A 25,692-nucleotide genomic window follows, 5' to 3' on the forward strand; every position below is an offset into this window, starting at 1 on the left:
CGGACGCCAGAGGGCAGTGTTGCGTTTCTCAGAAGGCCGGCAAAAATACTCTCGAGGTCGCCGGTGCATCATTAACTGAGGCATTTACCATACCGTTACATGAATCGACATTGAAATCAAGAAAATCGATTATGCCCAGGGCACAAACTAGATCAGGGGAAGGCTGTCGTTTCTTGTACCCCGCTAAGTCAAATGCTTGTGCCGATCAGAATGTATTTGTCAAGTCAAACTAGCCGAACGAATGAGTGAAAATGTTTCAAATGGAGTTCCGTCCGCTAGATTGTCCATCGACAGAGCAATCAGTCAATCAATCAATCAATAAATCAATCTATCCGAGTCTGGCCGAGGGGGCGCCACGCACGGTCAGTCGTGAAGAAGAAAAAGAAGTTGTTTCCCCGTCAAGCGCGAGAAGAAGAAGAAGAAGACGACGACGACGACGACGACGACGAAGAAGACGACGACGACGACGAAGAAGACGACGACGACGACGAAGAAGACGACGACGACGACGCTGCTACTGCTACTACTACTACTACTACTGCTGCTGTGCGGTCGCGGGCCTCGCCGGTTGCCTCTGTTGCCTTGCGGCGTTCGTGCTTCGCGCTTCGCTCGGCATGGCGTACCAGTTGTATAGGAACACCACGCTGGGAAACAGTTTGCAGGAGAGCCTGGACGAGCTCATTCAGGTGAGCAGCGAGCGAGCGAGCTAGCTAGCTGCTAATGCTTCCGCTATCCCCCGGCTCAAGCCTCTTCGACTTCTTCTGCCGACTAACACACACTCACACTCTCCATTCCCATCGGCACGTTCGCGCGTTTAGGTTGGTTCACTCAATGATATGACAACATACGCGCCCGTCCTCCCCAATTTACGCTACGCCAGCCCGTTGGCCATTTTGGATGTGGCACATCGACGCCCCGACACACGGGCAGGAGATGGCTCTGGTGGGACCGAGAAAAGTCCAAAGAAGACGTATCTTCAATCCGGACGATAATACAAGCGTTTTGGTATCGTGAACAGTATCGACTGTGACCTTTTACACTGGGTCCGAAAAGGAAAGGCAGTCGCGCTCTGTATGAAACGTGGCGTCCATTCCTAACCAAACGTACGTACTATTCTTGTCTGTCTGTCTGTCTGTCTGTCAGACGCAGCAGATCACGCCCCAGTTGGCCCTCCAGGTTCTTCTCCAGTTTGACAAAGCCATCAACACGGCGCTGGCCAACCGCGTTCGCAACCGCGTCAACTTCAAGGTGAGCGCGCCGGGGGGAGCGCTTGCACGTCCCGTGTTCCTTGGTTGTCAATTTGCGCCCGCCGCCCTTGAACAAAGTCCAAGCGTTACTTTTGCCGCTCTGGGCGTCTTGACCCTGCGCTTGTGTCGTCAGGGTTCGCTGAACACGTACCGCTTTTGCGACAACGTGTGGACCTTTGTGTTGAACGACGTTAAGTTTCGAGAAGTCACCGACCTGGTCGAGGTGGACAAAGTCAAGATTGTGGCGTGCGACGGAAAGAGTAAGTGGCGGCGTGCACGAGCCTCCTCCACCTTGCTCTGTCTTCTACGTTGCTAATGAGTACACTTGTCTTTTCCAGATTCCGGCTCCAATGCCGCCGAGTGAGCGCGAGCCTTCTGCCGAGAGCCTCTCCTCAAGTGTACATATGCGTGTCATTTATGTGTTCAAGGCAACTTGCAGCATTTTCTTTTAGTCTTGTTTTCTACTTTGATGAAACTTGAATAAAAAAGAACAAGTCAAGCGGCCGTGTCTTTTGGCTGACGGCGCCGAGCGTCTGCGGCACTGCAACAGAGTGGCGTGGCTGCCGCTGCCTTTGACTGAACGACAAGACGCTCTCCTGGGAAGAGACGCCGGTGGCAAAGAGAAGCGTCTCGGATCGGGCGAGAAGAGCAGCGAAAGAAAGTCGGCCGAGTCGTAACGCAGGCGGAAGGAAGGACGCAGAGGATGCGCCGCTGCAGCTGTGTGGTTGCGAGTGAGTCACTCCAAAGCAGGTCAGACTCGCTGACACGCACGGACGGCTTCCTGTCTCTTCGTCTTCATCTCCCTGCGCAACCGTCAAAGGCCAGATGAGGGCCTACTTCACAGCGGAAGGAGAGAGGTTCCCACGTCCCGGCTCTGCCCCTTCACTTTGCCCTGGCTCGTTGTGGCCGATGTCGGGCGAGAGCCTGGCTGGGCGGCGACTGGCTAGCTAGCTAGCTAGCTAGCGCGTGGCTGCGGGGAAGTCACCGTCCTTTCATCCCAAAGCGGAACCTGACCAGATCAAAGAATCGAAAGTGGGTCGGGCGTCACGCTTTGACGCGCCCCGTCACACTTTGACACGCCGCCCGGTGCGGTTTTAGCGAGGAAGATCAAAGACAAAACAGGCGTCGGCAGATGAGGATAAAGGCCCCGAGGGATGGCGCAGACTTGTCATTGGTGTACCTCCGGCGGCCGTCGTGTGACAAAGGAGCGTTCTGCTGAGTGACAACAATGTTTCCCACACTAAACGGCGCCCTCCTGACGGTAAGACCCGAGCTGGCCAAGCATCTCCTCAGATGGCCGTGGCTTTTGAGCTTGCCTCCGTCCGTCTGTCCTCCCTGTGCGCAGCCTTCTGCGTCCGTCTGTGTTGCGGCGCGCGCTCGCCTTTCTGTTTGTTCGCCGCCGGCCGGGTCGAGTCCCGTCCAATTCAAAACCTGGAGCAGGGGCCGGCGCAGTTGGCAGGATGCAACGGATGGGGCGCGGCGCTGTACCGAGCGACCGTTTAAGACGCCCCCGCCCGCTCATGGTGGCAGATCTATCTCCGTGTGCTGTCGTCTCCCTTTTGGGGCCTCTTGAAAGGTCACAGTGAAATGGTGGGCGCACTTACTACGTGCCGTGCCATCCTCCGCTTTGGCTTTTCGTGCCCCGTGCTTGAAGCAGTTAGCGTGAAATGAAGAAGGAACGGCGTCACTGAATGTCTGCCCGTTCCCGTGCACGTTCCGCTTTCAACGATACGTCGGCCATAATGGGCGTACCGTGATACTTTTCGTTCCTCTCGTGGGCTTTCTTAGCTTTGATGAGCGCTGGGTGCGATGCGTTCAGGTGGCGATGGCAATGTCGACGGCGTTGATGTGGGAGGCCGCGGCGGTGGCCGCGGCGGGAGCAGCCCGCTGGTCCGAAGACAGGAACCACGAGGCGGCCACCGAAACGGTGACCCTCGAGTTCAACCCAGACGTCTTGCTCTCTGCCAAAACGGTGCGAGCGCTGCACAACCGCTCCATCTCACCCTGGACGTATAAGTAGGCAAACACACACATACGCACGCACACATCCAAGCAGCTCCATATTGATGACTCTGTGGCGCTCGCTCAGCGTGTCGCAGGACGCGGCGCTCTTCCCTCCCGTGTCTGAGGCCCGCTGCGTGTTGCGCGGCTGCCTGGACTCGAGCGGGGTGGAGGACCTGAGGCTGGAGTCGCGCCCCATCCTGCATCAGGTTCTGGTGCTGCGCCGCGTCAAGTCGTCGGGCGCCCCCCCGCATCAGACTCGTCGCTACCGCTTGGAACGCCGCCTCGTCGCTGTCGGCTGCACGTGTGTCAGAGATCAGCGGCGGCCACGCCTCTGACGTCGCCTTGATTGGGAACAAATCTCACCAATAAATGTGACAAACTCACTGCGTCGTATCCAATTTCTTTCTTTGGCTCTCCCTTCTACCCCTCGACGGGATGCGAAAGAGCGTGTGTGAAAGTCCCCCAGGCTGATGCGGAGTCATCACTGTGCAATAACATCCTGTGACTAACTGTTGTGAGTTACCTGAATGTTGTACAGAGGCTGAGATCAAATTCCCTGTTTGGCATGCACAAACTTGGTCAATAAAGCTAATTCTGAATGTGCGTGAAGTAGCCCGGTTGCTTGCTTGGAGGCGTTCCTTCACAAAACCGGAGAGAAGAGAAGAGAAGAGAAGAGAAGAGAAGAGAGGAGAGGAGAGGAGAGGAGAAGAGAAGAGAGAACGTCTTAATTGCCATTGGACACCAGGTAGCGTGCCAATTGGGAGGAAGCGCTGCTCTGTCGGTCTGTCTAACTGTCTGTCTGTCGGTGTGCCAAGCTGGGAGTCAAATGGCGGTCAGAGAGGAGAGCCAGGTGGAGAATCAAATCCAAGGCGGTTATGTTGTCTAAAGTCGAGCGGGGGCAAACGCCTTTCATTTTTGAGCGAGTTGTTTTGAGAGATTTGATTTTTTGAGTGGTTTAGTCGTCAGTTTGGTTCGCGCTTTGCACCAGTGGATGGCGGTAATGCGCAAGAAGGAGAAGAAGAGGGGGACGAAGAAGAAGTAGGGGGGGGGGGGGCGAGAAGAAGAAGGAGGAGAAAAAGCTAAAGAAGAAAAAGGCGAAGAAGAAGAAGGATCCACAGACGAGACGCGTTAGGCAATGGCGGCGCGCGACGCAAACGTTGGCGTTTCGTCGGATGAGGCAAAGAATGTTGACGATGGGAGAAAAGCTGTGTGTTTGCTCGTGCTCGGCATGGCCGGATCCGGAAAGACGACCTTCGTTCAGGTAGCGCTGCAAAGAAATGGCGCCAATGCGAGCGCCCCCTTGGCACAGCATCAAGTGTCACTCACTTACTGCGCTCACGGCGCGCCGAGAGGACGTCGAGTCAAACAAAAATCTGCTCACGTTTTCTTGAGTCATTGTCGCGTTTCCCGTCTCTTCGGCTAGCCTCAAATCCTGACCCGAAGCCGCCTCGCCTACACGCTCTTGCTTTTTAAACTCCATACTCAAGTTGAGTTTGAGCCACTTGAGTTGATCAGTCATCGTCGCAAACGTCTCAGATTCTTGGATATTATACTGCGAATGAAATGTACCTACACTGGCTTGATGAATACACCATACCGTGTCATAACTGCTATAAAGGCTTGTTGATTCAAGTAGTTGCACTTTCCAAAAGCTTGCTTGCTCACTCCCTCTTGGGCGATACGGCTCAACGGTAGTTTTGTTGTCCTTTTTATTAAATGTCGGAAAAGTCCGCCGACGGCATTAACGGACTGTCCTAATCATGGCCTCGTGGTGGGTTTCTCGTTTGGACGATTCCACAGAGGTTGGCGGCTCACCTTCACACCCTCCAAAATCCCCCGTACCTCATCAACCTGGACCCGGCCGTTCTCGACGTTCCCTTCCCGGCCAACATAGGTAAGGCGACGACGCTGGACGCGGCTCCCTTCCCCGCGTGACCTTTCACATTCGACCCACTCGGCGGGTGGCAGACATTCGAGACACGGTCAACTACAAAGAGGTGATGAAGCAGTACGGGCTGGGACCCAACGGCGCCATCGTCACGTCGCTCAACCTCTTTGCCACGCGCTTTGATCAGGTGAGCCGGGCCGGGCCGGGCCCAATTTGCCCGCCTGTCCGCTATACTCCCCGTCATTTCCACGCTCCAAATGTAGTCATGAATGATACGTTTGCCTGTTATTTTAGGTGATGCGTTTCATTGAGAAGAAGCAGCACAGTCACAGGTCAGTTAAGGCAGCGCCAGCAAGAGGCCCGCTCATCTGGCACACTGGTTTTGACGCCGCGCCGCCCTCCCTCCCTCCCTCCATCCCTCCGCAGGTACGTGCTCATAGATACGCCGGGCCAGATCGAAGTGTTCACGTGGTCGGCGTCGGGCAGCATCATCACAGAAGCGCTGGTGCGTCAAAGCTGCCGCCGCAAACGATCGACGTGCTCGAAGCCGGCGTAAACGATTGACGTGCTCGAAGCTGGCGCAATTGATTGACGCGCCCGTGCTCGCCAGGCCTCGTCCTTCCCCTGCGTGGTGCTCTACGTGCTGGACACGTCCCGCAGCGTCAGTCCCGTCACCTTCATGTCCAACATGTTGTACGCCTGCAGGTAGGTCAATGTAGGTCTTGAGGCTGTGACATTTTGCCATTGAGCCAATGTTTGTCCTTTCAGCATTCTCTACAAGACCAAACTGCCCTTCGTTGTGGTCATGAACAAAGTGAGCGCGCATCATTGTTTTCAGCGCCTCTTTGTTTTGAGGTCAAATGGGAATTTGGGAATCAGCTGGCCGTTGATGCTGACAACGGCCTGGGCGTCTTGCAGACAGACATCATCGAGGAAAGCTTCGCCGTGGAGTGGATGAAGGACTTTGAAGCTTTCCAGGACGCCCTCAACCAGGAAAGCTCGTACGTCAGCAACCTGACTCGCTCCATGAGTCTGGTCCTGGACGAGTTCTATGCCAACCTCAGGGTAACCGAGGCGGCCGCTTCCTTTCAGGGCCTGACGCCCAACGGTGGCCTTGGCGCTTCTTTGTGTTCTTTTCCCGACGGCGCTCCAAAATAGAGAGTCATTTGCGGTTGTCGCGCAGGTAGCGGGTGTGTCGTCAGTGACGGGCAGCGGATTGGAGGAGCTGCTGGTTCAGGTGCGGGAAGCCGCCGACGAGTACGAAAGGTGAGTGTCTTTTGCTGATTGCGCCCTTAACGCTAAGGTAAGGGTTAACTCCCCTCCGAGCGTTACGAAAAGACTCCCGAGCCGCTGGTCAAATTCTCAGCTTGCGATTGACTGACTTGCGATCGGCCCGCTCCTGTGCCGGTTGTCTCGTCCAATGTTGCTCCTGCACCGCTTGGATGTCAGAGCAGGCGGTAAACTCACGGCGTGCGGGGCCACCGCGCTCCTCGCTCTAATGAGCCAATCTGCCGCCGAGGCGCAGTTAGCGGGCAACCTTGCGGACGCTAACACGTTAGCCAGCAGTCGCTCGAAATGCTTCAAATCAATCCGGCACTTGCACTTGTGTCGTTCAGGGATTATCGACCGGAATACGAGAGACTCCGCCAGCAGCTGGTGAGTGTTTCCGAGCTCCCCGGACGGGTGGCGCAGAGTTCCAGCTTCCTCGGTGCCTTTCTCGCCGACAGACGGAGGCCCAAAGCGGAAAGCGGCGGGAACAGCTGGAGCGACTGGCCAGGGATCTCGGCGCTGTCCGCATGCCGTCGGCGTCTGTTGCAGGTGGGCAAAAAAAAACAAAAAACGACGGCAATCGGGCGGGCGCAGGGGCCCCTTTCTCCTCACTTGCGTTTTGGCTTGGTAGCGTCAAGAAGTCAGTGGCGGGCGTCTTCCCAAATGAAAGCGCTCGAATGGAATGAAATGGAGACAACAAAATAATGTGTGCTGCTGTTTGTTTCTTTTTATTCGTTCTTTCTTCTTTTTCCATTGGTTGATCAGTTTGTGCATTGGAAACTGGTAGATGTTGAGTGGAAAGAATAGAACGCAACACAGCTTGCCTTTTTTCCGGGCCGGTCTTGCCGCTCCTGTCAGTGTTTCAACACGGGGAATACCGTTTCTCATGAAGGTGTTTTTTTTTGGTGTGTGTCTTGTTTGTTGCAGAAAAAGCCAATGTGAGCGGGCCCAGCGACCTTATAATGACTCGTGGCGTCTGTGACTCAGAAGATGACACGGCGGCAGCGGCGGACAGCGACACGGACGACGTGGACCACAGTAGTAAGACTCATTGATTTGAGTGCGCCGTTGATAGCAGAGGCTTCTATCTGGCACGTCCTCCGAAACAGAAAGTGACCTCTGCGGTCCTTCTCGAGCGTGTTTGCGCTCACCCCCACAAGCTTCTTCCATATGGTAGTTTCCTTGAGAGGGCCATAATGAACGTCAGCGCCTTTTATTATATACAGTATAGGCTAGACGACAAACTGCCGAATCACTAGGTATGAAATGGGAGACTAAAACTGCTGAAATATTGTGAAAAGCTCAATGGTAATAAGAATTTCTGGCAATATCTGTATTTCTTTAAAAGTGAGGACAATTTGTAATTTTACTATTGACACAATTTGTCTTCGGAGGCCACATAAAATGATGTGACGGGCCGTATCTGGGCCCCTGGGCCTTGAGTTTGATCGCCATCTTTTTTTCTTCTTGAAATACTAAACTTGCCTAGCACTCTGCTGTGCCTTTGGCTTGCTCATTATTCACCTCCTCCTCACAATGGCTGGGGATGGAGCATTGTAGCGCTGAGCGTTTCAAATCTCCTGTGTCGTGTGTGTGTGTGTGTTTGTTTGTTTACAGAAGTGGAGGAGAGCAAAGAGAAGGACTCCTTTGGAATTTTCTTGCGGGAGAGGAGGGAGGTGGTGGAAGTGCGAAATCGCAAGCGCGGCTCGCCAGAGGGTCCTTGACGGACGCCCACTCGAGCCAAAGCCGATCGAGCGGAGATTTCTGCTGATGACGCCATCCGCAATGAGTGTAAAAAAGGCCAAATGTGAACCAAGTTAAAGGCTTGTATTTTGATTTCAAATTCATTTATTTGGGGGAAGCCTGTTTTTCTCGGAAAACGCTAATTGGGGCATAATCCCTGCTTTGAATTTGTTTTTTTTTTCCCCTCTTAACCTTAATCCGTTTGTAATGTAAACTGTGGATTGTGTCCCTATCCCCACTGGACTTTAGTTCTCTGGTATTCCTAATACAAACTGAATGAAATCTCCATGTGTGTGTTTTGCTCAAAATAAAAGTGGCACGTGCTGGAGGCTTTTTAGCACTGATACCCAAAGTGAGCTAGTCTTGTTCTTTAATTCAACTTTGAGAGGGATCGCCACCAATTTTATCAGTATCTTTTTGTTTTCCACGTTTTCTTTAGTACACCCTGGCCAGATCAGGCCAGCCCCACCCAGCAATATCAGCAGCAGCAGTGGCAGCAGCAATCTCTCCACAAATCCCCTCAACAGACGCTGTCCGCCATTGCTCAGTCAGCTGGTCAGTACATAGAGCGGCCGGCCGGCCGGCCGGCTCCTGTGGTACGTTGATGGCTAATCGTCCAGCCGCCGTCCGAAACACGCGTCAAACCCGTTCAATCCGATTGTATGTTTGTTATGCTGCACTTTAGCTGGCAGAGGTTTTACTGCTTCATTGAACTTTGCAAATCATTTCAAGCAGCAAAAGTGGCCAAATAACCAGTGGCACAGGCCGTGTTTGTTGTAGCAAAGATGGCAACAATGGCTGCCCGTGTGCAGCACTATTTAGAATGTACGGCGCATGCGCAAGGTTAAAGGGCCACAAAGACAATTACAGAAAAGACACATGGTGTTTTTTGTTTTTTTTAATTGCAATTTTAAATTGAGACACGACAGATAGTGGGCGTGTATAAAAAAAAAAAAAAAAAAGACAGGCAATTCTGCTATCGGGGTGGGCGACGCGTTTGGAAGTTCATGGCGTTTTAAAATTGCTCACCTCGTGACTATTTTACCAAATGATAAATTTGTTCAGAGGCTGAAATTCAAACTGCTAACCATGAGCAACTCATCCGATGATCGATTGGTTGTCGAGAGGAGTGGCTAAGTTCCGGCATGAAGCGCGTCGTCGTCAGTCAGGTCAGTCCTTCCTGGCCAGGCTGTCGTGTTACTTGCCATAAAAGTCGCAGGAGCGGGTCTGCCTTGTACGGAAAAAGTTTCTTGTGGTGCAGCCTGGCCAGCAAGAAGTGCAGCCGGAGCAGGCAACGCCTCGCCCTCCCCAACGTGTGCTCGCCCGTCCGCCGCCGCCGCCCTCCTCCGTCTCGGCCAAAGGGAGCCCTCGGAGGCGCCTCTGCGTCCAGTCGCCGGCACGAGGCGGCGAAACCCCGCCGCTCAGTCCTCAGGTAGCGCAGGTAGCGCAGAAAGTACTCCAGGAAGCAGGTTTCTGTCGACATGAGGAAGTCCAGCAGGATGCGGTGGTCCCACCAGACGGAGCGCAGGAGGAACAGGAAGTGGCAGTGCGGGTTGCAGCCGGCGGCGCAGGGCGCTTCGGCGCTCGCGGAGTCCTCTCTGCCGGGAGGGACAAAGGCGCATTTGCTCTTGGCAGGGGCGGCACTGCCAATGGTGAAAACCCGCTCGCCACTTGAATTTTGTTTTGGCTTCGCAAATAGTGACCAATTTGCTCCCAGTGTGGACCTGGCAGCGCCATGCATGGCAGCAGCTTTCCACTGGTGTGTGAATGTGCGGCACTGCGAAGCGCCAAATACGTGCAGTCGTCCATTGACGTACCTGAGGCGGAGGAAGATGACGAGCGCCGCTTTGGCCGCTTCCATCATGTCGTCGTCCTGCTCGCCAAACAGCAGCGGGAGGAGCGCACAGTCGTGGTCGCCGTCCGTCGGCCGCACCCCCCTCTCGCGCAGGAACCGCCACAGACGGGTCAGATGGCCGCCGGCCTCCCCGTCGCCTGGACAAATGTGGCGTGGTGATGGCGGGGGACCGCGAGACCGGCGCTCTCGTGACCACCGCAAGGATCAAAAAAGGTTTCCCGTCTGAGCCGCACAAGCGCACGTCTTGACGGCTACAAAGCGTGGACGACATTGCTACATATGCCGGGCAATACAAACAAGAAAATGGCCCACGTCGTCACGGCAACAGGAAAACATCCATCCATCCATCCATCCATCCATCCATCCATCCATCCATCCAATCGCAGGGCAGGAAAAACATGCTAGTCATTTTGGTGTTCTCACCTGTGGCGGCGGGCGTCACGTGATACTGGACGCTTTTGATGAGCAGCAGGCTGACGGCACGCAGCATGGCCGTGTCGCACTTGCCGTCTTCGCTGCCTCCTTTGGTGCTGCTCGACCCGCCGAAAAAGGTCAGCGACTCGGCGCTCACGCTCGACAGCCAATCGGTCGCCGCCGCGTCCCACACGGCGGCGGCGAGAGCGCCGAGGTCGGTGGCGCTCTCTCCGCACGTTCCCAGCCAGTCCTCGCCGGCTTTGCGCAGCGCCGCCCGCTTCAGCAACAGCGCCGCCCTCTTGCTGACAAAATAGCGTGGCGCGCGGCTGACGGCAGCTACCAACGCGGCGGCGTGGACGTACGTCAGCTGTGGGCTCCCGCCGCCGGATGCCGTGAGGAACTCCAGCAAGTCCAGCAGGTGACAAAAGGTATCGGCGAGGCCAGATGCGCCGTCGGCGCTCTGGTCCGCACCGAGGAACCTGGACGCTGCGGCGCAGACGCTCACGTCAAAGGCCGCGACGAGCGTCCCGACGGGTTCTGATGGATCAAAGACAAAAGTCAGCCTTTTCTTTTTGGTCGGGACGTCGCGCCCGTCAAACCACGGGCCCGTGCCTTTGTGCTACGGAAGGATGACGCGCTTTGCAAAGATCTGGTGTGCCAGCGTCAAAGCCACTGAGCAACTAGCCTCCCCCCGGTGCTTTACTTTAGGGTGAGTGACACCTGACCTGGGCGCTTGGCGCGCAGAAGTTCCCGGAGGACGTGCGTCAGCGACCACAAGCAGGCGTCCAGTTGGGGGCCAGCGGGCAAGCTGAGCAGCGCCCGCTCGCAGGTCCCGTGCCAGGAGGGATGGAGCACGCCCTATCGTTGGGTCATAAAGGTATTTGTCTGGAAATGACTCTGCGCACTTGTCAAATATCAGCTTAAACGTTGACGCTGCTGCTGCTGCCGCCGCCGCCGTCGTCGTCTCTGCCTGGGCGCTTCTAGATTGTCTTGGAGTGGCTGAATGGATTTGTATCGCCTTGGAATAAAGCACTTACGGATACTTGCAGTTGGTAGAGGACACATGCGGAGGCGCTCTTCGCAGCCAAGTGACGGAGCACTTGATCTCGCTCTTCACACGCAAACGTTGCCACCTGCCGCGCGTTAGCGTTAGCATTGTGAGATGAGGCGGGACGCCGCGCGAGACTCACTCACTCACTCACCATCTGAGACACGACGTCCAGGTCCCGAAGCAGGACCTCCAGCGTGTCTTGGTAGAAGCGGGCGAGGTTTGACGTGGGAGCGGTCACCGTGGCAACCATCCTGCCGATCAGCGTCAGAGCCAAGCAGGTCGCATCCTGAGCGGCCGCGCCGTGGCGAGGATGGGCGTGCACGCCGTCGAGGATCGCTCGCGCCAACTGCTCGGGGTCTTGCTTCGGTTTTGTAGCACGCGCGTTCACCAAGCACTCGTAAGCCTCAGCGAGGACGGCCACGAGCTTCCCAGGCGATGCGCCGGGGGACGCCATCTTTGACTGGCTGGCGTCACGTGACACGAGGCGTCACGTCGACGCGGGTTTGTTCTCTTATCGCTTTCTCAAACTAAACAGAAACAAAGAGCGACCGGTTTTGTTGCTAGCAAGCTTTGATATTATACATTTATTATTTAAATGTGTAGTTATTTTCCAGCAACTCATTCGACAACGGGCCACAGAGTAATGCGTGTTCTAAAAAATACACGTGGCTGAGGGTCAGGGCGTCACTCAATGCACCGTCACCTTATACTAATGAGCGCCACAGCCTAACGTAACTTTCTCCCTCTTTTAAACCCCCCCAAAAGACACTCATCAATCATTCAAGTTCGAGAGATTTCTTTCATCTTGCTTTCGACGACGTTCTATGAGCCAGCTTCAAATACGTCGATTCCCTTTTGATTCCATACGCACGGTGCAAGGGACGTGACGGAGGCGATGTGACGTAGCAACGCCGCCCTCCTGTAGAGGGCGGTAACTCGAACTGCGAGCAGTCAGTCGCTGTCTAACGAAGAAGAATAGCTGGCAAAGCCTGTTTAGGATCGTCCGCCGAATGCCGATCTCTCTCCCTTCGCCTAGCCTAGTCAACAGCGCTGACGGTTAAGTTGGGCTCATTTCCAGTGATAATAGATTTCCTGGACGCGCGGGCGCCATCATTTAGGCGTGGCGTGGAATTTGAGGCCAAATGGACGACGTGGAGATTGCGGACGTGGACGAGAACGGCGAGGTGCTACCGGAAGAGGGCGAGAAAGCGCCGAAGCGGCAGCAGCACGACCACCTGTCGTCTGTTAGCCTCATGGGTAGGTAACCAAAGATTGGTAACTTGAACACTCAAAGCAACAACTGGTTTTTGCTCACCGTACGTGTTGACGCTTCTGTGCGTTTTTGGGTCACATGGGTGACCGTTAGCTCTGTTCGCGACTGTCACCCAAAAGGAACGTTTGACAGGAAAGAAAGCAGCATCCGCCAACGCTATCACACAAATGGAGCAGTCCTTACGGGTGAGGCGAGGCGAGGCGACGCGACACATGAATCCTATCTTACCTGCGTTTTGTTCATATGGAAAGTCTACGCTTGTCCGTGACACCAAACAATGTGGGCGAGAACGAACACCAGTTGTTGCAGCTTTTTCGAGAAACCATTTCCTACTATCACAGGAAGATGATATGAAAATGTGGCCAATGACGAGTTGTCCCGTGGTATACGACTTTCGAAACTCAAATGATCAGCTCGCTGAAGAAGTTGGATGAAAAACATTTGATCGTCAAGTCACCTGTTGTCATTTCGTAAGACTCTGGCTTTTCCACCTTCGCTCTGTGTTTTGCACAATTTCAGTCGGCGAGCCGCTGTGGGTGTACGGCTGCTACCTGCTGTTGCTGCTGACTGCGCTCTGCGCGCTGCTGGTCTACCTGGCCAAGAAGAGGAGGAGCAGGTCCCGCCCCGCCCCCACTCTGCAAGGTTACTCGCCGTCAGCACCTTCAAATGATAGCGGGCTGGCGGGCGGGCGGCCGTCTTTTGGTTGGCATCTGGCGGACTATTGGCTCGTACGCGCGCTTCCGCCGTGACGCTGGAAGGAGTTGAACGACTTGAGCTTGCGAGTGGCGGGGCGAGTCAGGGCCAGTGTTTTTTGAGTGCCGACACTGATGTTGATGTGTAGACGCCGAGGAGGTGGTGAGGAGGCAGGAGGCCATGGAGGCGTCTCGGAGGAAGATGCAGGAGGAGCAGGACGCCAAGGCGGCCATTTTCAGGGAGAAGCGCAAGCAGGTGAAGCGCGAGCAGCCCAAGCGCGAGCAGCCCAAGCGCAAGCAGCCCAAGCGCGCGCCGGCGAGGCGACCGGCCCCTTCCTCGTGTAACCTGTGAAACGACGTATGCCTTAGCAAGAGGAGGAGAAGAGGAGGCAGAAGATTGAGGAGTGGGACAGCCTGCAACTGGGCAAAAGTTTCAAAGGGGCTTCCAGACGATTGCAGGAGGTCAGTGACAAACGTGGGGCGGTCTCTCCTCCGCTTGCTCGCGCGGCTCCTGACGTGTTGTCTAACCTCCGCAGAGCAACGACGACGACGGCGCCTCATCCAGCACCGCGCTCAAGGCCAAGAGCCAGAAGAAGCCGCTTCGCAGCTCAGGTAACGCAAAATGCAAGGCACCCAAATTGCCACTAATATGGCAAGGAAGGCTGCTGGCTCTTCTCGGCGGACTCCTTCAAACACCTCAAGCGCAACAAAGAGATGGCAACGGAGCCCGAGAGGCTCTAATCCATGCACGGCCCCTCAGTCATTTGAGCACCTCAAGCGGCATGTGAGCTGACTTTACTGCTCGCTCGCTCAACGGCTTCTTGTCGTTGTCTTTCAGAGTACAGTCCTCTGAGCGGCGAGGGCGGCGGCTCGTGCTCATGGCGCCCCGGCAGGCGGGGCCCGTCCCCTTCGGGCGGATGAGGTTAGAGGAGGTCGCGCGGGACGACCTCCACGTACGTGCCCCCCCCCGCACGAAGGCACCGGCTGACATCGGCTCGCGGCTCCTCGGAAGGAACGCGCATTACGCTCCGGCGAACCCCCTGCTCCTCTACGTAAGATGAATGGCAGTATAAGAATCCAAGAATTCCTACAATGGCCCGCAGGGTTCGCCGCAGCGTGTCAGCGCGCCGGTTCTCGCCGCGAGCTCGGGATGACGTCGCGCTCGGAAATGGTCGCCGACCAGCGAGCGAGGCTGAAGAACGTCGGCGTCGGTGTCTCCTCTTGGGCTTTAAATTCTTGTACATTCTCAAGATTGGCATTGCGACAGCTCGCATCTGAAAGTCTTCGCACCTGCTTTTTCTTTTCCCGGATGTCTCAGACGTTTGAGCCGGGGCGTCGGCAATCCTCAATATATCCTGCAATTTTTTTTCTCTCGCGGGCTGCTGTCGTTACTCGCAGCTAACGCCGGAGTTCTGCTTACATTTCGACCTGGACGTGATTCTCCTCCATCCGATTGGCTCGTTTGCTCTGGAACTTCTGGAGATGGGTGAGCTTATGTCAACGGGCCCGGTGGGGCGGAAATTGACTGAGGCGCATTTAAAGGAATGCCATTGGATTGACTTGCGTGTTTGATTTCATGCTTGCCACAAACGTGACATGTACAAGAGAGTCAGTCCCCTTTTCACATTCTGGTCGCTTGACTCAAAACAAAACTTTGCTCTTCTGCTGCCCACATTTTAAAGCAATAAACCAAACTATGTCAACTTCAGACTTTAGTGTCTCTTCTCCACCCCCCTTAGTTAAAAAGGTGACGGTAAACAATGGTCAACATAGGCCGATCAGCGTTTTCCGCACCGGGCTTGCTCGTCGTTGTAATTACAGCTAATGGCGTCTAGGGGGCGTCCGTCACTAGGATGCCTCAGCAACGTACATGAACTGCGTCCCCAAAGCAAGGCAACATTTTTCCACCGCTTCCGCCCACAATCGACGTCCATTTCCCATCAATTTGTCCCAATCCTGTCCAGTGCTCTTCATTGAGCGGACAGTTTGTTTTCACCGATATGACCGCCCTGTGCACTTGTGTCTGACCGATTTTGATTGTCGAAAGCTCTGCAAACATTATAATTGTGCCCTCATTTGGAATTGTGGTTCTCGCCAGGTTTCCGTTTCGTAATCATATTGCACCAATTGAAAGTGGTGAGACAGGAAGAAGGTCCGTAAAGAGAGTGAGGGGAGTTGTGAGCTGAGTGCGCTTTTTTCCCCATGCGACCCGAACGCCTCTGGCACGCCCTCTGGAAGGAAGCCCATATGCGGAAGCCCGCAAAGCTCAAGCGCTCTCGTGCACTCTGCGTCGCTGGACGTCCTGCCGCCAACTTGGCTGAATAACCCAACCGACGCACACTCAACACCTGCAATCCGGCGAGCGACGGTCGCCGTCCGGCAGCTCGGGTCGATTTGGGCCGGGCCCGTCCGAGCGAGCGAGCGAGCAAGCGAGCCGACGGCTGGCAGGCTAGCAGTTTTCGGGGATGCTACGTGGGCACAAGAGGAAGCGGAAGAAGAAGAACCACGAGCGAGACGCAGAAGGCGCGTGGCCGACACTCGACATCTCTTCCCCTCGGACATGAATTCATGCTTGTCTGGAGGGATGGCAGGTCGGAGCCGGAGAGCTTGGTTGAGCGTCCTGCTGGGTCTGGTGCTGGGCTTCACGCTGGCCTCTCGCCTCATCCTGCCCAAGGCCGCGGAGATCGCCAAAGGCAACCCGGGCGGCTGCCGCCTCAACGAGCGACTCAGCGCCGCCGGTGCCCTGTGGCCACCTCGCGACAGCCGCCCGCCGGCGACGGAGACGACGTCCTCGGGAGCTGCGCGCTCCACTGACTTCCTGTTCGTGGGCGTCATGACCGCGCAAAAGTACCTCAACAGCCGCGCGGTGGCCGCGCACAGGTAGGCGCTCTCCTCGTCAGGGGGCAAACTGCTACTGTTGGACAGATAAACTGCCAGCGTTCAAGGAAAAGCCAGAGTCAACTTAGTGTCGAGAAGCTCAACGATTAGTTCTCGATTGATTGTGTCAACTTGCCCCGTCGAAAAGGTTTTCGACAAACGCTAACGGAAAGGAAGTGACGCGGCGTCAGCTTGTCGTGGGTTTAGTTGTAGGTCATCACGAGTGAGACTTGGCTTTCTCCACGAGTAGGCAAAAGTGGAAACTCCTTCAAGGGGAGCCAAATAATGCTTACGGTCCCTCCGACGGACGGTTTGCTCCTTTGCAGAACGTGGGCCCGGAGCATCCCGGGCCGGGTGGAGTTCTTCTCCAGCGAGGGCTCTAACGCCTCGGCGCCCGTGCCACTGGTGGCGCTGCGCGGCGCAGACGACTCCTACCCGCCGCAGAAGAAATCCTTCCTGATGCTCAAGTACATGCACGACCACTACCTGGAGCGCTACCAGTGGTTTATGCGGGCCGACGACGACGTCTACGTCAAAGGCCGGCGTCTGGAGAGCTTTCTGCGCCGCCTCAACGCCAGCGCGCCCATCTTCCTAGGCCAGACGGGCATGGGCGCCCGCGACGAGCTAGGCAAGCTGGCGCTGGAGCCCGGCGAGAACTTCTGCATGGGCGGGCCCGGTGTCGTCATGAGCCGAGAAGTCCTGCGCCGCGTGGGGCCGCACCTGCGCCGCTGCCTGCGCCAGATGCACACGGCGCACGAGGACGTGGAGGTGGGGCGCTGCGTGCGCCGCTTCGCCGGGGTCCAATGCGTCTGGTCCTACGAGGTCAGTCCGCCGCCGGGTGCTGTTGTTAAGCTAAGCCATCACGGGATCCTTGTTTGAATCCCACAAAGCGCAATTGTTCTCCACGTGCCGCGGTTGAAAATGTCAACGCCTCAGTCAGGCCTTTTGACCGGTTGATTTTCTCAGGCACGGCAGTTTCTTCAAAAAGATGTTACACATGTGTGCTGGCAGGGATTATCTATGCTCCCCCACACCCACACACACTCAAACACACGTCGATACCAACAGGGTGTGTCGTCAGTTTAAACGGGCGTGGGTTTTCGAGCAAACGAGGGAAGACTTGATCTTTGTCACAGTTGGGCCTTTTGCTCACGGAAGACACGGATCCGGATGGATTTGAATGCTGCGCGGTCGCTCGAGGCGCAACTGCGGCCGCTGCTTTGTTTGAGTCGCACTCGCCTCGTCAGGCGCCGGCGCTCATCTGTCAAACGGCCTTTGCCGCTACCCGCTCCGCTAACTTTCCCCGGCTGGCGCCATGAGGTCAAGCTTCGACCTTCCTGACCCACATCTTGGCGCTAGCATCCAATTAGGGTGGATTAGCAGCTAAGCGTCTTAGCCCCGACCCGTGCGCCAGCCGGCGCCGCCTGTTGTCCAAAAGGCCCCCAGGCCACTCCTCTGACATTTTTTTTTTTTTTCCGCATCAAGAGGTAGGGTTAGTATCGCCTCGTATCGTGTCACGGCCTCAGGACGCAACGAGCTGTTCTCCGCGCTGGCTCGAGCAAACCGGTCACAGGCGGCATTCGCTCCAGCGGCGGTTTCCTCCAACGGGGAAAAAAGAAGTCACTTTGACCCAGACGGCTTTAATTTGGACTTTGGGCGTGATGTTTGGATCCGCCCGTGTTTGCTTGGGAAGGCAGCGGATGACAGCCGTTGCCTTGCAGTTGCTGTTGTTGTTTTTTTTGTTTTTTCTTCTCCTCCCGTCCCATCAGTTAAAGAGAAGCGTTTCACGTTGGCGGCTGCCACGCTTGCTCACCCACAAACTGGGTGGCCCTCCCTCCCGGGCGCTCCTCCCTCCCTCAGCCATCTTTGTTTTGGAGCCAAGAAAGCAGGGCCCGCCTGGGAATGGCATAGCGAGGTGTCTCCCCTCCCCCGGACGGTCTACTTTTAGAAAGGCCGCAGCAGCGGGAAGCGGCGACAGCTGTGACCAAGGCTGTCCGAACAAAAACCTCTAAATTCCACAAAGATGGCCTCTTGACACGCTGCCAGTCACGCTGCCCCCCCCCCCCCCCCCCCCCCCCCCCCCCGACGGCCAAGGCGTGCGCACTCGAAGGATCGGCAGTGCACGAAAGCAAAATGGCCGATTTGCAACTCTAGGCCCATGTCTAAATTCAAAAGGCTGCATTTGTCGGCTGCATTTTTAGGAAACAAAGTCACCGGCTCTTGCGCGCGAGCTAACCACGTCTCCGGTGTAACGCCGGGCGCGCAGATGCAGCAGCTGTTCTACGAGAACTACGAGCCCGACAAGAAAGGCTTCATCCGCGAGCTGCGCAGCGGCAAGATTCACCGGGCCATCACGCTGCACCCCAACAAGAGCCCGCCTCACCAGTATCGCCTGCACGCCTACCTGCTGAGCCGGCGCGCGGCCGCGCTGCGCCACCGCACCGTGCGCCTCCACCGCGAGCTGGTCGGGATGGCGCGCCCGGGCGCCCCCGAGCCGAGCCGCGAGGACCGGCTGCTGGGGGCGTCGCCTTCCTTCATGAGGTTCCGGCCGCGCCGCCGCAGCGACGTGCTGGAATGGGACTTCCTGAGCGCCAGACACCTCTTCTCCGCCTGGGACGGGCAGCCGCCCCGCCGCGGAACCGACGCCGCGCAGCGCCAGGCCCTCGACGACATCGTCATGCAGGTCGGCGAGCCGAGAGCGGCGCGAGCGACCGAAACGCTCCCGCTCGCCAAAATAGAATCCGCGAGCAAAGTAGCCCGAGGAAAAAAAGTTAACCGCGGCCAAAATGACACGCCCTGACATCGCCCGCAGGTGATGGAGATGATCAACGCCAACGCCGAGACCCGCGGCCGGGTCATCGACTTCAAGGAGATCCAGTATGGCTACCGACGGGTCAACTCGCTCTACGGCGCCGAGTACGTGCTGGACCTGCTGCTGCTCTACAAGAAGCACAAAGGCAGGAGCGTGACGGTGCCGGTGCGCAGACACGCGTACCTGCAGCAGACCTTCAGCCGCATCCAGTTGCGCGAGGAGCGGCCCACTGACGCCGCCGCCCTGGCGGCGCACGTCGACCGCCACTCGGGCTCTCTCTCCTTCCTGTCCCTCAGCTCCCTGAAGATGCTGGTCCCCTTCAAGCTGGCGCCGGCCGTCGGCCAGCGTGCGGACGCCGGCCGCGACGACAAGGTCAACATCCTGGTGCCGCTGTCGGGCCGCTACGACGTCTTTGTCCGCTTCATGGCCAACGTGGAGCGCGTGTGCCTGATCCCCAAGCAGAACGTCAAGCTCCTCGTCCTGCTCTTCAACGCCGACGACGGCGCCGAGCGGGTCAAGCAGGTGGAGCTGATGCGCGAGTACCACATCAAGTACCCGCGGGCCGAGCTGGAGATCAAAGCCGTGGCCGGCCCCTTCTCGCGGGCGCTGGCGCTGGAGGAGGGCTCGGCGCGCTTCTCCGACCATTCGCTGCTCTTCTACTGCGACGTGGATCTCCTCTTCACCGCCGACTTCCTGCAGCGCTGCAGGGCCAACGCGGCGGCTGGCCGCTCCGCCTACTTCCCCGTCGTCTTCAGCCAGTACGACCCCGAGGTGGTGTACGGCGGAGGCACGCAACGCGCCGACGCCAACCACTACGCCTTCACCGCCAAGACGGGCCTGTGGAGGAACTTTGGCTTTGGGGTGGTGTGCGCCCACAAGGGCGATCTGCTCCGCGCCGGGGGCTTCAACACCACCATCCGGGGTTGGGGCCTGGAGGACGTGGACCTCTTTGACAAGTTCCTGCGCTCGCGCGTCACGCCGTTCCGCAGCAGCGACCCGGGCATTGTGCACGTGCACCACCCGGTCACCTGCGACCCCCACCTGGAGCCGAGGCAGCACAAGATGTGCTTGGGGTCCCGGGCCTCCTCGCGGGGTTCCGTGCGCCAGCTGGCCCAGCTATGGTTGGACAAGACGCGGCTGGGCCCACCGCTGGCCGCCAACGCCTCGCTTCGCCTGACAGCGTGACCCCGCCCGACTGCAGTCATTCATTTCTTGACCATCAGCGGCTGCCAGCTGATCGGAAAAGGGCTTTCCCGAGGAGAACAATGGAAAAGGGTCGCCAAGTGGTCTTTTTGGACCCGATTTTCCTTTGGCCCCAGAAGACGCTGGCCAAAATTCTCAAGGGCCGCTTGGTTACTGGGCCAATGTCAGCGTTTCTGGTGGACCCCAAATTCACAAAGTTGAGCAAAGAACTTTTTTCTTTTTTTTTTTACTCTTCAACTTTGTTTAAGTGAAAAGTGTGTCTAAAAAAAATAAATGTTCATTTTTAATGATTGAATCTCACTTATTTATACCTTTTTGTGAAATATTTTGATTGTCTATTTCCATATATCTGGAATGTAGTTTTTAATATATATATATATATATATATATGTATATATATGTATGTGTGTGTGTGTATATATATATATATATATATATATGTATATATGTATGTGTGTGTATATATATATATATATGTATATATGTATGTGTGTATATATATATATATGTATGTGTGTGTATATATATATTTATATATATATATATTTCACCTTTATTGAATTTCTTTTTAATTTTGGCAGTGCAGAAAAAAAGTTATTCAAATGACGGGGCGGGTCCTGTCGGTGGCGTTTTTGTGTCCTTCCGTGTGATCGTCACAAACCCGTCGGGTCAAGGGCCGACGAAAACCGCTCCAATTTCTCCAGTTCAATGACAACCTTGAGAAAAGCACCCACCCAGCCTTTCTGTCTTGTGTTTTGTAGAACGACAGCCAAGCAGGCCAAGCTGAATAGGCTGCATTTACAGATTCTGCACAGAAGGTGGCGGTATGCCCCCAAGAGAGAATAGAGCATCCCGTGCGAGTAACAATTGAGGGTGAGCGAAGAGGATAGAAAGTGGCTTAGAATAGCAGCTACTTTTATTAACAGAGTTCTCGTGACTTAAGTTTCGAATTCCAATTTGAATTTTGACAATGAGTGCGTTTCAGATAATGTGAGACTCCATTTGACAAGTATGGAGAGTTTTGGCACTTTTAGTCCTCCATACTCGGGCGGGGGCGTCGCCGTTATTGTGAAGTCATGATGACGGAAGTGACGACGATGACGCTTCCGAGCTCAGGCAGACTTTTGATTAAAGCCTACAGTTTTGACGCCTAAAACCTCCGAAGATGCGCTCGAGTTCGATGCGTGTGCAGAAGGCCGTTGCAAGATTTTTGGAGCCGCGGTGACGACGGACCAAAATGCAGCACTGACAATAAGTTGGCTCTTTAGTTTTTGCTTTGCTTCTGCCGCCGCCGCCGCCGCTGCTGCTCGTTTCCCTGGCGTCTGGACGCTGATTGGTTCGTGAAATGTCCACTCGCCGTGTGTTCACTGTTGTCTTTTGTCGGCTTGTCGCGCTGCTCAAACGCAACACTTTAGCACACGTGCCCCTCGTCGGCACGCCGCACCACACTTGAGTCTCACGCGCAGTTCCAAATACACAAATAGCAACACTTTGTTTGGGTTAGCCTTCACAGCTAACCAGTGCTAGCTTGGCGGCACAACATTTGATCGTGGAGTGAGTGTCACGTTCATGTTCATTCTTACGTCGACACCAAACGTCAAATTCGGCCACACGAAACGTCTTCACCTTGCTGGCTTCTACAGTGCCCGCCCGCCCGCGCGTCCACACTTTGTTAGCCTGTGCGCGCGGCTAACAGTGCTAGCGAAAACCACCACATTCTGAGTCAACCAAAGTGTCACGTTCATGCAACTGTCGACCGAAACTGACAATTTAGGTCACTTGACGTTTTCTTTGTTTACATTCGCATTCGGCTGTTGCTGAAGTCTTTTTATCGAGTGATGGGGGGGGGGGGGACTTAGTTTCGTATTCCGGGGGACCGACCGGAACGAGATTTTCAGGTGGAGGAATTATTCCGGTCACTTTGAGCAAATAATCGCTGCATCAAAATCTCGAGAAGGATTTCTGCACTCACTCACTCACTCACTCACTCACTCACTCACTCACTCACTCGAGAATTCTTGTTGTGTTGCAGGAAATTCAAGTTAAAGCTGGCAAGCGTCCGCTATGAAGAAGAGAAGTTTGTCTCTTCAGCTGGTCAAAAGGTAGAAGAAAACCAGATCAGGAAATCAACTTAATCTGGCCGCCATTTCTTGTGTCCAATCCCCAAACAAAGTGTTGACATTTGCAGCGGCGGTCCCCAGACGCACAGAATATTTCACCTTGTCTTTCCCCGCTAGACCTTAGGTCAAAGATGAACATTCCCGTTCCCAAATGTGACGACAGGATGCTGAACTGTAGGAACCCCGAGCTCCACGAGGAGCTGCAGATCCAGGCGGCAGTGGCGGCGGGTGACGTGTACACGGTGCGTCGCATGCTGGAGCGCGGATACTCACCTAAGATCCGCGACGCCAACGGATGGACGCTGCTGCACTTCTCGGCCGCCAAGAGCAAGGAGCGATGTGTGCGCGTCTTCCTGGAGCACGGAGGTCAGCCAAACGTCCGTCCGCTCGCGTGCGATTTTACCGGGGCGCCGGCGCCGATTCCGAGCGCCTTCGTCCGTTCACGACCGAACCGTGAGACGATGCGGATGAAATACTTGCGAACCAACCCGTAGCACCACCGTCCTAAGCGATGTTCCGCTCTGCTCAATGACAAATTACTCCTCATATCAAAGGGACGGTAAAGCCAAGATGGTTCATTTTTCACGAGCCAGCCCAAGTTATCTTTTTTGTTTTGTTTTAGCAGGAAAATGAAAAAACGTTTGCATTTTCTGCTTTATCCATTCATTTTGAAGAGTAACGGATGCCCACTTTGAATGAGGAATAGAGGCACGCAGCCCTCCCGTCGGTGTCTTGCTCGATGATATCACGGAAGGAAGCCATCCCGTTGGAAATCATTGGCTTCAAAAACAGCTATCAATTGGCACCAAAATTGACACTGCAACGTGTGAAAAGGATTAGGTTCTCCGCGGCAGATTTTTTGTCACCTCTGTCAGATTTTTGTCACATCTGTTGATTTCCTTTCACCGGTCACCAACACACGCAAACAGGAGAGAAGCAGAATTGTTTGTACGTCGCTCGTAATTGCAGTTTTGCTGCTGCCCGCGCTCCATAGTCCCGGCGGCTTTTCTTTTTTGCGTCGTCTTTACCTCGCTCCGGCCTTCACGGGAGCTGACGGCTCCAAAGAGATCACCCGCAAGGAACAGTCGCTTTGGATAATACCGGTGGGTGGGGCCGTCACCATTTTGTTCTTCTCCATCCATCCGTTCGTCCGTCCGTCGTAATATCCACGGAAAGTTTTGTTTTGGTTTGATAGTCGTTTGCCTCTCGGCTCTCAGCGGACCCGACGGTGAAGGACTTCATCGGGGGCTTCACGGCGCTGCACTACGCCGCCATGCACGGGCGCGCTCGCATCGCCCGCCTCATGCTGGAGTCGGACTTTTGCGGCGACATCATCGACGCCAAGAGCTACGACGGCTGGACTCCGTTGCACGTGGCGGCCCACTACGGCCGTGACTCCTTTGTGCGCCTCCTGCTAGAGTTCTGCGCCCGAGTGGACCCGCTGAGCGACAAAGGCACCACGCCGCTGCAGCTGGCCATCATCCGCGAGCGCTCCAGCTGCGTGCGCATCCTGCTGGACCACGGCGCCAACATTGACATTCAGAACGGCTTCCTGTTGCGCTACGCCGTGAGTAAGGGCAACCACTCGTACTGCCGCATGTTCCTCCAGCGCGGCGCCGACACCAACCTGGGCCGGCTGGAGGACGGCCAGACGCCGCTGCATTTGTCGGCGCTGCGCGATGACGTGCTGTGCGCGCGCATGCTCTACGCTTACGGCGCCGACACCAACGCCAGGAACTACGAGGGCCAGACGCCCGCCGCCGTCTCCGTCGGCATATCCAGACACAGCAGGCCGTGTCTGGACTTCCTGCAGGACGTCACCAGTGAGTACAAAGCGGCGTCTCCCCAATCTCCCTTTCCCTCGGGCCGTGGCGAGGAAACAAACATAAATCAAACGACACGTCTTACCTCGTGTGCTTTTTTTCCCCAAGTATGTTTCAAAGCGAGTTTTTTTTTATTTTTTGTGACCACGTCGCTCGTCTTTCAAAACACTTGCCGAGGGGGATTTTTTTATATATATATTTATTTTTTTGGGGAGAGTGCGTGATGCACAAAAAGTATGTGGTATACATAATGTCCATGCATTCAATTCAAAGAAAGCCAAAGTAAATTGGAAACCGGAGGATGTTGCGCCATTTTCCTCCCATCGCTATCTGCTGGAAAAGATTCCATTCTCAGACATGCTTTCAAAAGGTGAGATTCGTTGGGAGTTCCCGGCCAGCGGATCGTTTTGCAGAAAAGCGCGTCGTCCCTCGATGCCGAGGGGTCAGCTCTTCCTCCTTCTGCCTGCCAGACGCCATTTACCTTGGGGCGAAAGTCGCTCGCTGGCGCTGCGCTCGCTTGCTGTCTGCAAACAGGCAGGGACGTGCTAATCCGCTCGCGTTGTGTTTGTGCTCAGAACGTCCTCGGAGCCTTCAGGACATGTGTCGCATCAAGATCCGCCAGTGTGTCGGCCTGCAGAGGCTGTGTCTCCTGGAGGAGCTTCCCATCGCCAAGGTCATGAAGGACTATCTCAAACACAAGTTTTAACGCTGCCGCTGGGAACGAGTTGGGAGAAGAGGTAAAGACCTCCGTTGTGACTCTGCTCGCCTTTCGGAAGTTCGCCCCGAGAGGGCCGGTCGCCTGTCGTCTTCCCGCCCAGTTGCGCGCGGAAAATGCGATTCGTGGCTTGCTGTCCGGTGAGCTGGTAAAATGTAAATACCTTACAGATATTTTTCTACCTTTATTTAAACACCTCATATGAAAGACTGTGTGCGTGTATGTTTGTGTGCGTGCACGTTTGTGAAAAACAGTTCTGGAATGCCACGGAAATTTCTTGGCTGATGGTGAAGACAACAAGCATATGTTTAATTCACATGCTTGTGCTGCATTTTGAGCTACTTTTGTGCACCTTTAAATTGCCCTTTGGGGATGAATAAAGTGTTGAATTGTTGTAATGGTCAACATGACAACATAAGACCAACCAACGTGTGTGATTGAGAACCTGTACATTTCTTCACAATAAAACACCAGTGGAAGTGGATTGGTTTCTTTTGTTAACAACAAAAAGGGTGATTTTCCTCTGAACAACCCAAAACAGTCACCTCACTGGTCGTCACCATAACAACACAACTCACGTCTGTGGGAAACTGCCACCAAACCGTGACTTGTGTTTTCTACATGTTATAGCCTATCCGCATTAAAGGTGGGGATAGCATGCGCCATATGCATGAGCGAGCAGTCCGTGCATGACACCACATCAGTT

The 25,692-nt window shown here is 55.4% G+C and overlaps 7 protein-coding genes across 15 annotated transcripts; 6 read left to right on the plus strand and 1 right to left on the minus strand.

Moving 5' to 3' along the window:
• Positions 1 to 449: 449 nt before the first annotated feature.
• gtf2a2 (general transcription factor IIA, 2) lies at positions 450 to 1,746 on the plus strand. The gene is made up of 4 exons (XM_085907501.1): positions 450 to 686; positions 1,144 to 1,248; positions 1,381 to 1,507; positions 1,586 to 1,746. The coding sequence occupies exons 1-4, from the start codon at positions 615 to 617 to the stop codon at positions 1,609 to 1,611; spliced, it is 330 nt and encodes a 109-aa protein (XP_085763627.1). The 5' UTR covers positions 450 to 614; the 3' UTR covers positions 1,612 to 1,746.
• Positions 1,747 to 1,872: 126 nt separating this feature from the next.
• Positions 1,873 to 3,634, plus strand: LOC147059797 (interleukin-17F-like). Its single transcript, XM_085907502.1, has 3 exons — positions 1,873 to 2,508; positions 3,067 to 3,263; positions 3,337 to 3,634. The coding sequence occupies exons 1-3, from the start codon at positions 2,476 to 2,478 to the stop codon at positions 3,584 to 3,586; spliced, it is 480 nt and encodes a 159-aa protein (XP_085763628.1). The 5' UTR covers positions 1,873 to 2,475; the 3' UTR covers positions 3,587 to 3,634.
• A 652-nt stretch (positions 3,635 to 4,286) lies between these two features.
• Positions 4,287 to 8,503, plus strand: gpn1 (GPN-loop GTPase 1). Its single transcript, XM_085907500.1, has 13 exons — positions 4,287 to 4,512; positions 5,052 to 5,145; positions 5,220 to 5,326; positions 5,434 to 5,471; positions 5,566 to 5,644; positions 5,750 to 5,844; positions 5,908 to 5,953; positions 6,058 to 6,204; positions 6,323 to 6,405; positions 6,756 to 6,795; positions 6,867 to 6,957; positions 7,336 to 7,449; positions 8,026 to 8,503. The coding sequence occupies exons 1-13, from the start codon at positions 4,387 to 4,389 to the stop codon at positions 8,130 to 8,132; spliced, it is 1,167 nt and encodes a 388-aa protein (XP_085763626.1). The 5' UTR covers positions 4,287 to 4,386; the 3' UTR covers positions 8,133 to 8,503.
• A 391-nt stretch (positions 8,504 to 8,894) lies between these two features.
• lins1 (lines homolog 1) lies at positions 8,895 to 13,047 on the minus strand. Of its 5 annotated transcripts, XM_085907534.1 has the most exons (7): positions 12,973 to 13,047; positions 12,787 to 12,900; positions 11,623 to 11,998; positions 11,458 to 11,553; positions 11,146 to 11,278; positions 10,430 to 10,957; positions 8,895 to 10,143 (listed from the first exon to the last, which is right to left on the minus strand). In XM_085907534.1, exons 3-7 carry the CDS (start codon positions 11,923 to 11,925, stop codon positions 9,317 to 9,319), a joined length of 1,887 nt encoding a protein of 628 aa, XP_085763660.1. In that variant the 5' UTR covers positions 11,926 to 11,998; positions 12,787 to 12,900; positions 12,973 to 13,047; the 3' UTR covers positions 8,895 to 9,316. The 5 variants fall into 5 exon arrangements, with proteins under 5 accessions (XP_085763660.1, XP_085763662.1, XP_085763659.1 ...); XM_085907536.1 differs by lacking the exon at positions 12,787 to 12,900 and having other exon boundaries at positions 12,973 to 13,044; XM_085907538.1 differs by lacking the exons at positions 12,787 to 12,900; positions 12,973 to 13,047 and having other exon boundaries at positions 8,897 to 10,143; positions 10,430 to 10,536; positions 10,783 to 10,957; positions 11,623 to 12,706.
• On the plus strand, positions 12,190 to 15,144 carry selenos (selenoprotein S). Its single transcript, XM_085907539.1, has 6 exons — positions 12,190 to 12,728; positions 13,264 to 13,386; positions 13,586 to 13,692; positions 13,806 to 13,898; positions 13,973 to 14,048; positions 14,275 to 15,144. Exons 1-6 carry the CDS (start codon positions 12,614 to 12,616, stop codon positions 14,361 to 14,363), a joined length of 603 nt encoding a protein of 200 aa, XP_085763665.1. The 5' UTR covers positions 12,190 to 12,613; the 3' UTR covers positions 14,364 to 15,144.
• A 62-nt stretch (positions 15,145 to 15,206) lies between these two features.
• Positions 15,207 to 20,618, plus strand: chsy1 (chondroitin sulfate synthase 1). 2 transcript variants are annotated; one of them, XM_085907532.1, is made up of 5 exons: positions 15,207 to 16,316; positions 16,640 to 17,135; positions 18,580 to 18,996; positions 19,126 to 19,497; positions 19,588 to 20,618. In XM_085907532.1, exons 1-5 carry the CDS (start codon positions 15,997 to 15,999, stop codon positions 20,308 to 20,310), a joined length of 2,328 nt encoding a protein of 775 aa, XP_085763658.1. In that variant the 5' UTR covers positions 15,207 to 15,996; the 3' UTR covers positions 20,311 to 20,618. The 2 variants fall into 2 exon arrangements, with proteins under 2 accessions (XP_085763658.1, XP_085763657.1); XM_085907531.1 differs by having other exon boundaries at positions 15,208 to 16,316; positions 19,126 to 20,618.
• Positions 20,619 to 20,867: 249 nt separating this feature from the next.
• asb7 (ankyrin repeat and SOCS box containing 7) lies at positions 20,868 to 25,410 on the plus strand. Of its 4 annotated transcripts, none has more exons than XM_085908534.1 (5): positions 20,868 to 21,201; positions 22,361 to 22,430; positions 22,612 to 22,814; positions 23,666 to 24,271; positions 24,847 to 25,410. In XM_085908534.1, the coding sequence occupies exons 2-5, from the start codon at positions 22,393 to 22,395 to the stop codon at positions 24,975 to 24,977; spliced, it is 978 nt and encodes a 325-aa protein (XP_085764660.1). In that variant the 5' UTR covers positions 20,868 to 21,201; positions 22,361 to 22,392; the 3' UTR covers positions 24,978 to 25,410. The 4 variants fall into 4 exon arrangements, with proteins under 4 accessions (XP_085764660.1, XP_085764661.1, XP_085764658.1 ...); XM_085908535.1 differs by lacking the exon at positions 20,868 to 21,201 and adding an exon at positions 21,240 to 21,664 and having other exon boundaries at positions 22,566 to 22,814; XM_085908532.1 differs by lacking the exon at positions 20,868 to 21,201 and adding an exon at positions 21,241 to 21,664.
• Positions 25,411 to 25,692: the final 282 nt, after the last annotated feature.

Source organism: Syngnathus leptorhynchus, chromosome 3 (assembly GCF_054491065.1).
Source record: "Syngnathus leptorhynchus isolate UIUO chromosome 3, UIUO_Slep, whole genome shotgun sequence".
NCBI classification, from domain to species: domain Eukaryota; kingdom Metazoa; phylum Chordata; class Actinopteri; order Syngnathiformes; family Syngnathidae; genus Syngnathus; species Syngnathus leptorhynchus.